This window comes from Anopheles arabiensis, chromosome X (genome assembly GCF_016920715.1).
Source record: "Anopheles arabiensis isolate DONGOLA chromosome X, AaraD3, whole genome shotgun sequence".
Taxonomy (NCBI): domain Eukaryota; kingdom Metazoa; phylum Arthropoda; class Insecta; order Diptera; family Culicidae; genus Anopheles; species Anopheles arabiensis.
Genome location: NC_053519.1, coordinates 12,010,316 through 12,023,818, shown reverse-complemented (window position 1 = coordinate 12,023,818; position 13,503 = coordinate 12,010,316). Strand labels below are relative to the sequence as shown.

The window sequence follows — 13,503 nt, the reverse complement described above, 5'->3', positions numbered from 1 at the left end:
GACTCTCCCCTCTAAATACTAACATGGTATAGACAAAGAACAACCCGCTAAAAAACTCACCCTTATACTTTTTCAACGGCCATATTATACCAAGGACAGGTGAGATAACATGATGTCGACCATCTGTGTGTAAATGTGTGAAACAAACACAGCTTTGAAAAATGTTGTTTAAATTTAATTCAAATAGATTAAATTATTTGCTTTGAACAGCCTATTGAGCTGAATTTACTGTGTCTTTACAGTACAGCGACTAAAACATGAAGATTTACACATTGTTTTATCTGATTTGGCGAAAACATTAATTCCTAAACCTGTTTTTGTTAAACCTAATTGGCAGAGATTGTTTAAATACATAACCAGTTCTATTTAAATTCTTGAGTTCTATTTAAAAGTGAGAGTGTTCTATATTCGTGATCGTACCGGTACATATAATGTTTTATTGCGGTGTCTGTTTTAGACTTACAAGTGTTTAGTCTCTAATGGTGCGTCCGAACCGTTGTCGTTTAAAAAGACGCGACAGCAGCAATGTCACACGGATACACGTAAGAGTTACAGTAAGAGCTAGGGCAATGCGACGAATGTGATTCTCATACTTTGCTAATCCTGTTGTATGAGACGCGTTGAACCATCAACGACAATTCCATGGTTGCAAATATTCACAGACACTCACTGTTATGCTGTAAACACACGTTCATTTTATTGACCAGTTGTCAAGATGTACCGATAAATGTGACTTGAAACATGCAACGAACAAACATATAACGATGAGTACTGGATGACAAGACTTGATCAATATTGTACAAACATGCATATTAGCACGGAAGAAACACTTGTGCTTACCTGTTGCTGTTAGAGGCTGTATTGCAAACATGCGATTTGATGGCGAATTGCTAAAAAAGAGAAGCTCGAACTGCGACCAGTGGAATCCGGTTCATCGGCGTCTATCGCTGATCTTCTAAGTTAGTATATGCCAAAAGACTGCTGGCATACTCCGATCGAGCATTAATTCATAGTACGATCGGGTTAGAAAAGTTGAGTATTTTAGAGTTAAATTTTTATCATGGGGTGCGTAAAAACCTAGAGTTAAGCCGATGGAAGATTTCCTAGGCTTAAAAAAGGGGGCGGGAACGGGTACCACGGTTCTCTCCCGCTCCCATATAAAATTCACGGTGCGCTCTCTCAATGCTCGCGCCCATGCGCTAGCATCCTTTCGTGTGCTTGTGTTTGTTTCTTTCGTATTTTCTTTCGTATAACTCGCTGCGTTTTTTTTTGTCTAAAGCTAAACAAAAACACAAACACGCGTCGATCTTTTTTTCATCACTTTATTCAAACATTTACTTAAGTTTACACGATTTCACACATTTACATACACAATATTAATCGAAAATAAAATTGATCGCTCCATCGATGCAAACGTTGAAGTGGCCGAATATCTGCGTAGATCCTGTTATAAACATAAAAAAGGTACGAAATGAAGCTGCGCGATGTACATAACATGCATTACGAATCGTTCGCGCAGCTTCATTTCAATGCGCACAACACTTGAACACTTGAACACTTTACAAAATCATAACACCAATCGTCCAGGACTTAGACTGACGCACGAGCGGCCGCTCGTGCTGACGATTTCCTGTGGTAGCAAGAACGAGAGCACAAAGAGGAACTTTCGGTGCAGCAGTGCAAGCGAGACACCGACATCAGCACAGCGCTGCGAGCAGATCAAACTGAGCGAGCTGGCCGAAAATGAACGCACACATTTCCACATGTGTAACTGTGTTAATGCCAAAACTGTGTCGAAACCAAAACGCGCTCTCGCCTCCGTGTATTTCACACCGATTCTCCGCTTAACTCTAGGTTTTTACACACACCATGATAAAATAACCCGCTCGTTGTTTGTAGGGAATAGATTTACAGTCAAGTTTGTAAAATGGATTACTTACCATCATTAAAGAGGTGTTTTCAAAGATCACGTACTTTTTTATTAATTTTTTTTTACCGATTGGTTGGCAAGTTACCATTGCAGAAGCAAGGTGAAAGATGAAGGCACGATGTATCAACATTCAATAAATCATAATTTGGAAAACATAAAATTTGTTCATGTAAATATTTTGTTTAATTTATTCTCCTCATTATCTCACATAATCTCACACCCGTAAGGGTTGCAGAGCCCTGGAATTGTCAACGTAAACATGCAGTGGTTTGCTGTGCGCTTGTTCAGCAGTGCAATCGTTCTTTACACTCGGGGCGGTCGCTTTCTGCTGTTTCGCTTCCAAAACGTTGATTCTATATTCTTGCAGAGTGGAATAGTGTTTTTTTTGCGGCTGTGGCTTCTATCATCTAACGTCTTTTTAAACGCTCACGCCCTTCAATCACTGAATATGGAGCTGAAGTCGAGTCAAGGTACAGAAGGGTGTTCTAACTACCCGTAGGAAGCTGAAAGATTTTTTTAAATTCATGATAAATCATGCTTACAGCGTTTGTGTCCGGTAGAGCGGCCGATGAGTCGGAAGAGTTGCAGTTTCTGTTTTTCGAGGACCAAGAGCTGAAACTAGACGTACAACGGGACAAAGAGGAAAACAAGCAGCCACAGCAAAATGTGAAATTGTGCAATGAACCTGGTAGTCAGTACTGTACCTTATGCATTACCACGTTTATGCGTGAGGGTCACGTGCCGGGGGAGTCGTGCAACTTCCGGTTTTGCGGCAAATACGACAGGCAGATCTGTGAGCCAATCATCAAAGTAAAATCAGAAGAATATGAAAATAAGGAGCCAGAAAAAGATAAAGCGAAACGAGGGAAAGAGACGCGATGCAGCACACACCTACGTGCCATGTAGTCGAACGATGTGCAATGGTCAACATACACCCACGGACGATATAATTGTTGTAAATCGATATAATTGTACGTATCCCAAGAAAACCACAGGACAACTAGTGTTTTCGATTGGTTTGCCAGCAACGGAAAGGCTAGGACAAGGGTAGCCTAGGTTGTTTTTTTGTATGGCCGTTTATCTCTTCGACTTCTTCAACTCGTTTTTTTTTTCGTAGGTTCGCAGGGACCTTTTGCGCAGGTGCGATAGGGCGGAGTGCTATTATTTGTATTTATTGTTTTCCTCAATCGACCAACCGTATGTGTGATGATTGCAGGGGTAGAACCCTCCGTTTATGAGAAAGCTCTCTTTGTTTGGTGTGGCTCCGCCCGACGTTGTCTACAATCAACTCCTTGTTGGGGTAAAACATAATCGCTAAAGAAGCATCACTAGAAAGATTTCAGTTAGGGGAGGATACATTGTTCTTTCATTCACTCTGGAGGTTACAATGGACTTATTCTCGAAGTGCGCACTTTACTTTGTCTATCTGAAAAATGACTTACACTGCTATTAGTTCAAACTTCTTGAAATATGTGTAACATCACCAAGTAATGATAAGGTATTCATTTTGAACTTACAAAATGCTATAATTTCTCAAAAGAAAGCTTACTAAAATATCCAATGCAAGAATAGTTATAGCGATGTTTATACATGAATAAAAAGTGCGTATATATTTTTGTCTAGTACTGGTACTATTCATTAACTATATTTTGGCTGAACGTGATGTCTGAAATACGCCAAAGTCGGTTTTACGTGAATGTCTATGGAACGCATTATTCGCGTAATACAGGAAATCTGTTTTGTTGTTAGAACATCGTTTGAATGAACGATGCTTACTTTAATGTCTATCGTTTTTTGAAAACAACTGAACACTTCAGAGCTAGATTTAGCATCAGGTATGTATCTCCATGCATCTACATGTGTTTCGAGTACGGGCACGAGTACACCCAGGGCTGCAGTTACACAATGTGCACACGAAGGCGGTGAAAGTGTGCTCTTACGGTTCCGATATATTAAACCCAAACCGTAGGCAGTAAAGTGGCAGCACAAGTGAAGGCAAGTACATCAAAATAGAACATGTGAAATAACATTACGAGAAGCAACGCGTTTTGAAATACACAGCGTGGGCGTCAAATCACGGCACACACGGCTGGTTGGTTCGCTAGATAGTGATATTTGTAATGCTTTTTTATTGCGCTAGAAACTAAAACCAGCCTACTGGTGTTTTCTGGCATTCATAATATAGTCGTTTTACCGCTAAATTTAACCTCCAGACTAGCAATACACACGTAGTTTTTTACGTAAGCGGCAGTACAGTAAGCGTAACTTTTTGTCTAATGTCAAAAATCAGGCAGTTCGTGGTGGCGTCGCACGCTGCAGGTGTGAACGTAATACGAACAAATCAAAAACATTGTGGAAACAGGTGTTTTTAAATTATTTTGGTTAGTGTTAATGTTTGCAACGCTAGCAAGCAATTACATTTAACATATATTATTAAGCAATTATATTTAACGTATACATTTTTTGTTAGGTCACAAATCATTTTAACTGTCTAGTTTGCGAGTGCGTCGAGATTGTGTGTTTATTTCGGAAAATTAAGCTACAGCCGGACTGAGCTATGGTCGTCAAACGCGCGAATTTTAACATTCGTTCGGTAAGAAAGAGCTCTTATGCAAACATCATCCACGGAGTGCTGTGCAATAATTCCGTAAAATTGATTTTTTTTAACTAGAGTATGCTGTCTCCCTGCTCCCCCAACCTGTCACGATCAAACACTCTAATGCTCTTTTCATTCTCTCTTGCTTGCTCTCTCTCTCTCTCCCTCCCTCTCTATTTCTCTCTCTTTTCCTCTGTACCACTATCTCGTCTGTATCTGTCTCTCCATCAAGCTAAAAAACATTTTCACACACACACACACACACCCATACAACTAAACATTTCGTTAGGCTCGGATCACGACAACTCGTCTGGGTACCGCCGGTGGCTGGACGGTCCTAGAACGGATTATTTGTGTCGTCGCGCTTTTTTTTAGTTTTTTATTAGCAGCAGTGTACCCCGCGTCCATACGTCTTCATTGTGGGGAATCAGACAGCCGCAGCGGATGTTTTTTGCCAATTTTGTTTTTTTTCCTGCGTGCATGATTACCACTGCCACTGCGGACACATGCACACGCACACACACACATTGAGGTAAGCGCAGGCATTGTATCGCACAGCTACATTGGAAGTTATCACTAACTGAAATTCCAAGAAGCTCTCTTAAGGATGCGGTGGCGAGGCCCTCAAACGCGCGTACTGTCGGCGGCTCGTGTGTGGTTGCTCCAGTATTAGTGCGTAAGGTTATACGGACGTGAAAACTGAAGGAAGCGCACACCCGTCATTAATGCGCAAGAGCTTGAAGCGGCCGGTGTTTGTATAGAAGTGCAGTTTAAAGTTCCCCAGCGGTGCGTTTCCAGTGCTTTGTGGTTAGAAAATAGCATTGTGTGGTGAAGGGATATAAAATACAACGTAACACAACGGGAGGGTTTTGGGTTTTTTTTTTGCATCAAGATCATGGACAACCATCATCATTTATTCCCTCTCTTTTCCTGGGCATTGTCACGAACGGGGAAGGCCTGACCCGTCTGTCTGCGATTATGACAATGTACTGATCGTGTGTTCTGTGTTTTTGTGTGGGTGCGTGTGTGTGTGTGTGTGAGTGTTTTACAAAGAGGAGGAATCTTCTTAGACTCTCATTGTTACTCGGGCCATTCCGTTAGCATGCGATTGTTACACAGTGAAGTCCTTCCTTTGGCCGTACGCCCCATTTATGCACATCGTCACAACTTCAAATATTAGTGTGGGCATTCATAATTTTTTTCATCAGTGATTCTGATCTACCAAAGCCACTCTGTTGCGCCGGTTCTCCTTTCGCGTCCAAATCCGCGCCAAAATTGCAAAATTGTTGCACAGGCGAGCTTCCTACGCTCACCTGTCAGCAGTGATGAGGGGGCATCGGGACAGCCGTGGCAGCAGCAGCAGCATGTCGACTTACCGTCCCAGGTACTTTTACCCACTTTCCATGTTTCTATTTTCGATAGAATTGCACGCTTTCGAAAACATCAACCGTATAACGATTCTCAAACGTTGCAGGTAATTACACCACGGGCAGACGAGCTGGTGGAAGCCGATGTCAGTGGTGCGCCAGTGGCTCCAATGAGAAAGAAATCCGCTGTGCTGGTCCCGTGAGATAGTGGCCCCGTAGCGGTAGTGGAACCGTATCAATACGAGACCTGGTCTGATGATGAAGCGAATGATTAAGACTCGTCGGAATTGGACGACGTTATGATTCCCGCATGTCCAACTGCTGATAGCGCACCGATATTTTTGCATTACAGGAAAATGAGGGACCGAATATGACGGCATTCAATGGTGCTGCATCGATTGCTAACCCGCCGCCGCTGCATGAGCATACGGAACAGCCCGACCAGCAACCATCCGTCGATGCTCCAATGATAGTTAAACCAATTGGTAGAGCGGGTTCGTACGGTACACTGTACGCGATTTGGTACGCTCAACTGGGAAGCCACGATAGCATGGAGCGTATCCCTGATAGCGTCATATTTGACCTAGAGCTGCCACCGGATCACCAAGAACCCCCACCAATACTTACATCGCTTTTGCTGCAACACAGAATGCCGACTGGCGAGCTGGTGACGGTTCCGTATGGCCCGAAGCAGATGCCTGGCCATTCGATTGAATAGGATGTGCCCACGAAAACGGTGCAGCTATCGGTAAACCAAACAATCATTGTACACTCATTAAATATCACATCATTAAATGTTTTGTACTAATATTTGAAGTAAATAAAGAAAAATCAAAATAAAGCTGTTGAAAAATCTTAGAAAGCCCTCATACAAATATTTGTACAATCATTGAATATCCTAACTTTCCTCAGATTTTGCTTGGCTAACCTTTGGCTTCCATTTGCTGCAGATATTGTGTTGTCTTAGTTTATTGTTAAGTGGGATGACTATAGCTTTAAATTGTGTAAAATATGTTTTTATAGCGAAATCATCAGCGAAAGTGTATTCTTCGCATGACTGGTATGTCTGAGATAAAATTGTGGAAAAGTAGCGATGATAAGTTACTACTGATGTGAATGGTTTTGACTTACTTCTGTCTTTAGAAATGTTATTGCCTATCATTAACCTTTTATCATTATCCAACGCATTTTCACCATGGAGTAGTGCTAGGTCGGTTGATTTCCTTGTTGGACGGGTTTTGAGTAAATCTTGCTTCATTCTATGAATTTGATGTGTAGTTGATTTGGAATAGATAATAAGGTATGATGTTGCCTTCATTGGTAATTGAAGGAAGTTAATATTATACTTACCTAGTTACTTATCCGGCGCTACAACCAATTTCGTACCAAATGTCCAAAACTGCTCACCGTTACCTTTATGATACTACTTTTACAAAAAAAATCCTGAGATGCTTAGAAAGCTGATTGGTCTGTAGTTTTCTTGTGTAGTTGAATCTTTGTCGTGTTAAGGTATTGCTATTATTTTGGATTTTTACATACTTTTGAAACAGTAAAAAGTAAAGTAAAAATAAAATAAAGTAATTTGAAAGTAAAAAGTTAAATAAACAATGGAATTGTTCGGTAAGTACCATTATTGACAGTATCAAGAACGACAGATTTTTTTTTTGTATGCGCTTTTTTTCAATATGTTTGCCTGGGATCTCCAAAATATGGCCCCCGGGCTGCATACGGCCCTCGAGAGTCAATAATTCGGCCTGCGAAGACTTAGTGAAGATTATCACAAAAAGTTTTTTATTCAGCTATTATTTTGATAGTTTGAATCAAAATTAAAATTCTTTTTAAGTTCAAAATAGAGCTTCATTTTAAATATGTATATTTTAATATATTTTTGTTACATTCAGTTGGTATTTTTTCATAAGGTTGCTTCTAGTTAGAGGAAAGTTACCCGATTTATGCTCGTCGACATTACACAGTACATTTCACGTAAATACAGTGTTTACACCGCTGTGGTTGAATTGTGCTCTGCTACCATTGGATTGTCACTACACGGAAGAATCGTAAACTAAATACGACCAAATATTTCAATCAGGCAGCAGTGGCTTTTTTATTTTTCTTCTTTGATCTAAATTCAAAGTCCATTACTAATTTGCGCAATACTCGCATTTGTATGATCTCCTATTCGAAATGCTAAGTAACAGTTGTGGTGAAATTGCCGTATAATTTAAGTGATCTGCTTCGCTCTAAACGCCAGTCACATTGGGCTAGGCTCATGATTCATTCCGAGGGCACGACCATTGAAGAACAAGCACACTTGTGTTTTCGTTTACCTTTGTACAATCGCGTTCAGCGATTTGCGTTCAGTTTGCTGTGAACCGTCCAACAGCATAGATCGATACTCGGACACGTAAAACTAGACGGCGATAAGTCGACTTTTTGTTTTGAAATTGAGTGAATTGAACAAATGTGAGTGTTTCATCAGTTTACAATGTGTGGTATTTATTTTATCCGTCACGGAATATAATGAACAACATTTTTGTTTTCTTCCTTCTCGTCTACTAGATTTAACCGTAGTTGCTTTAGACCCACTAAGCCTTTTTTAAATTAAAACAACTTATTTGTGCTTTATTACATTATTTTCTTACAAAGTAGCATAAACAGTTTTTTGCCTAGTTCTTCTAGTAGTGCCTAGTAGTTTGCCTAACTTATTCTTCTTCTTTTGACACAACAACCGTTGTCGGTCAAAGCTTGACTTTCAGTTACTTATTGGTTACCAATAGCAGGATAGTCAGTCCTACGTATGGGGGCGCGGTCCATTTTGTTCTAGTTCAACTACTGTGTAACTAATTGCAGATCAGTTTCACTTTTTAATATACATATGGCATGCTTGCTAAGATTTTGCTGAAGCTCATTCGAATATCTGGATTTCTGGTAGAGTTTCGAAAGGTGGTACTTAAATTTCAAGTTCTTTAGATATTCCAAAGACTAAGAAACTAGTGGGATTGGATTTCGGTGACTTTTTGATTACCCATAGCAGGCAGTAAGTTAGTCAGTCCTACTTAACAAGTCTAGATCTTAACCTTGCAGGTAGATACTGAAATTAAAAAAAAAGAATATGATTACTGTACGGACTTCATACCATGTTAATGTAAACATAATTTTATTTTGTCCCTTTTTCTGAAATGTTAATGTACCACTACAAAGTAAAAAATTGAGAACTGTGGAATTCATTTAGGATATCTTTTACGTAATTTATTAAAGGATTTGAAATTTCAAGCGATCAATTTTGAGCGTTGGGTTTGGGGTTTGCGTTCGGGTGTACGAAGTCTCAGCAGCTGTGTCTCAGAACAAAACGCAATGCATCATGGAAAGTAAGAGTAAAGCACGTAATGCAGAATCGCAATTGCTTCAGATGTTCTGAAGAGTTTGCCAACGTAAGCCAACGTAACTCGCGCTCCGCTCTCTCAACTTGCAGTTTGTACTCCGCAAAAGCCAACTCAGAACATCAGCGCTCATTGTGTAAATTCGCTCAGTCAGCACCGCAGAGGCGTCATCTACAATAGTTTGCAGTTTGCGCGGAAGACTATAAACAATATCTGTTTTTTTTCTTTTCTATATACCTACTTTACGGTAACGAGCTGTTAAACGGCGATGCTAGCATTCCCCGAATGGCACAATATGTGTGACAATGACCGTTCATATTTCACGCACGCACTCTTACGAAGTACCGGGCGTCCCCATATAAGGGATAGGGAATAATAATTGTGAGGTTTTCTAACCCGTCCAAATCGTTTAGCTATTGGTAAGCTAATTATGTTTTGTAACAAAATAATACTATTATTTATAAGAAGTAAACTTACTTTTATTAATAAACTACTTTATAGGAAGTTATATTTGTTAAAATATGAATAAAACTGTTATTAAAAACTGATAATAATAATAATGATGATAACAATCATAACAACACCAATACAGGGTTTTCCAAGTCGTTTGAATGTAAACATTATTATTCTGCACGTGCCATATGAAATCAACATCAATCTGATATTTCATTTCCTTCATAATGTGTTTTTAATTTCTTCATCATGATTTTCAACACGTCTCAAACTGGATTGAGTTTGACAGTTCTTTGTCATGTGTTGAAACTGTAGTTTTGTTTTGAACAAATACACCATTTGACAACTGTTGAAAAACTTTTTGTATGCGGTGAATGATTTTGTGGATATTCGGAATGGAGTTGGAAAACCCTGTCATAATCATAATTTAGTCATAATTATCACGAATTTATTCATTTACTTATTTATTTGTTCAATAATATATTTATTCATCTATTTATTTTTTATGTATTGTTTATTATTCACTAATTAATTAATTAATTTATTATTTATTTATTTAATTATTTATTTATTTATTTATTTATTTATTTATTTATTTATTTATTTATTTATTTATTTATTTATTTATTTATTTATTTATTTATTCATTTATTTATTTATTTATTTATTTATTTATTTATTTATTTATTTATTTATTTATTTGCTTATTTATTTATTTATTTATTTATTTATTTATTTATTTATTTATTTATTTATTTATTTATTTATTTATTTATTTATTTATTTATTTATTTATTTATTTATTTATTTGCTTATTTATTTATTTTATAGAGAATGAAGGCCCGGCCGTAGCAAAATCATCATATATTACACCAGTATTAACCGCCATGTAGATATATGGACCACATTTGTGGATAACCTTTTAACCTTTCATGCATCTAACCCTGATGTCTATAGACAACTTATCTAAAACTCATAAAACGTGTTTAAACACAGAAAATATCCGGAGCAACGGAACATAGGCCACGTCATGGATCAGGAATGGAATGATATGCAACCGTCATTGCGTTACGCTGTGCTCGCAGAACACTCGTACAGCAAACGTTCGGAACAACAGCCCGAGGACAACACCACGAATCAAACATGGAATGATATGCAACCATCATCGAGGGACGCTATCTTCAAGGAACACTCGTACAGCAAACGTTCGAAAAAACGAAAGACCGACAACAGTATGAATCAACCATGGAATGGTATGCAGTCGTCATCATCTTTCGATGTCCTACACCAGAACGAGTCTTACGGAGAAGCTGATGTTAACACCGCTGAATCGAATGACATCCTGGCTACGTTGTTGGAAGCTTTTGACGGTTGGGTTAATTCCATGCACACAAATCAAGATGAAATGGATTACATTGTTGATGTCAGTACGGAAACTTTGCTGGAAACGTTTGACCTACTGCCTCAGGATCTACTCAATAAGGTACCTGCTTGCGTTCCTGATGCAACTATCACTAATCGCGTGAATGCGTGCGAAGAAACATAAGATGTTATATAAACCTCTTCTGCTGTGTTGAAGAGTGCATTCCGAAATGAGCATGAGTTTATTTCGGATTTAAACTGAGGGCATACCAAAAAATCAGTAACACGCTTCCACATGTCAATGCAATCCCTGTAATACATAAGATAAATATTTAATGGACAAAGCGTATAGAAAAAAGAATTCGATGGACAATAATAAAACATTACAAAACACGATTAAAAGAGTTAGAGAATATCTTTCATCATTTAGGAATCTGATTAGATGATAATTATAAGAAAATCGTTAAAAAATAAAAAAACGTTGAAAGCTGTGTACTTTGATGGGGATTAATTAAGTACAGATAAAGCGAAAGTAGTTTAATTTGCAAGTAATACTAACCAAACTAAAAAGTCACTGAAAGCCAAGCTCACTTCACTAAGTGGGTACAGGCAGGCCTTGACCGGCAGCGGTTGCTGTGCCAAAAAAAAAAAAACTAACCAAACTAACACTTTTGATTCATATAAATGAGCAAAAATGTCATATGTTTTCAACGAACGCATCGATACACACATCAGCATATGTATTTTTGATAACACTTCAGGTTTAGACACTTCAGGTTTGCTAAAATATCTTATCATTTAAAAGAAACAATCATACAGCGATAAGTTATTGAAAAAGAAGCACACATACTTGAAATAAATAAAGCAAGAAAAAAAACAGAACTGTGCAGATGTTGGAGACGTATCCAACGACAATTCAATTCAAAGCAGGAATGTTTCATTTATTTAAATAAAACAAATTAATTGACACACGGCAGCCAGTTATCACGAGTTGTTATGTGTTTATATATATATATATATATATATATATATATATATATATATATATATATATATATATATATATATATATATATATATATATATATATATATATATATATATATATATATATATATATATATATATATATATATATATATATATATATATATATATATATATATATATAGATAACATTTTGCTAAACATTTCGGTTTATTGCATTCAATTTTTCATTCTTAAATATCCTAAAAGCAGCAAATAACCATTCACAAAGATTTTTAACACACGTACATACATTGCTGAACATTTCAACACCTACTTCTGAACAATTCTATATCTCGCTGAAAGATCCTCGAAAACCATGTAATTCATCTGGGGATCTTTTTACCCCAGTGCTCGTTAAATACGCGAATATACGATATGACCCTAGTAACCCATTTTGACTCCATCGCATCCTTCAGTTATGAGATAAAAAAATATCCATGCATGCTGCTCTTTGGAAAAAATGGCACTCCAGTTCATCTAAGCGCTTGATTGTCGAGCAGGAACACGCATCTTACGGGTATCTTTGCGAATGACTGGGCAACGGATGTAAGCGAAACGTAATACTGAGAAATATATAATTATGTTTACGATAGCCCGGAGTAAGTTTTAAAAAAATATTACTGGGGATCTTTATTTGCGAACTGCTAAACTAAGACTAAAGCTAACTTCTGCATTCGGTGCTATTTAGCTAGGCTGGTGTTTTCGGTGCTGCCAGGTTTGCCGGTCACGTTGTCATCCACGTTTATGATGATCATGTTGCCTCGGTCCGTCCGACCATACGACACCACACCTGGTCGTGGGAACCTGCTTCCAGTGGAGTTCCCGTTGGAACCTGACTTCGCGTGTGCAGTAACATCGATGGCTCGCGTTTTCTTACTCAGCACCTGTACCATAGCGCGTAGCGCATGTGTACATATCTATATCTCGCCGTTTTCAAACAAAAAACCTTCAAAACGTACCTGTTCACCTTGACAAAAAAATACTTGCTGACATTTAACCTTTCTTTCAAAGATATTTCAAACACATTCTATAATTGGCACGATCTGCCGGACTTTTCATCACTCATAGTCAAATATGTTCCACTAACATGAATGTTTGCTAAACCGGCATAAAATTCGACAGAGTGTCGTCAACCATTTCCTGTCATTTCAGATCTCCAAAAACATGGCATGAGTGTGTTGTTTAATCACATTTCCATCCATTTATTTCCAATTACTCCGCCATCTAGGGAATCCAGCATTAATTCAAATGCAATTATACCCAAACTTTACGCGGTATTGTCAAGTACCGTGCAAGTGTGTACATTAGGGAAATCATGCAATTACCATTTCCAAGGGTGCTGGTCGATATTGTTTAGAAAATTAACAGTCGTGTTGAAATTGTGAA

The 13,503-nt window shown here is 38.0% G+C and overlaps 1 protein-coding gene across 1 annotated transcript; it reads left to right on the top strand.

The window, feature by feature from the left end:
- The first annotated feature begins 2,246 nt into the window (after positions 1–2,246).
- LOC120906349 lies at positions 2,247–3,502 on the top strand. Its single transcript, XM_040317943.1, has 2 exons — positions 2,247–2,400; positions 2,475–3,502. The coding sequence occupies exons 1-2, from the start codon at positions 2,379–2,381 to the stop codon at positions 2,834–2,836; spliced, it is 384 nt and encodes a 127-aa protein (XP_040173877.1). The 5' UTR covers positions 2,247–2,378; the 3' UTR covers positions 2,837–3,502.
- Positions 3,503–13,503: the final 10,001 nt, after the last annotated feature.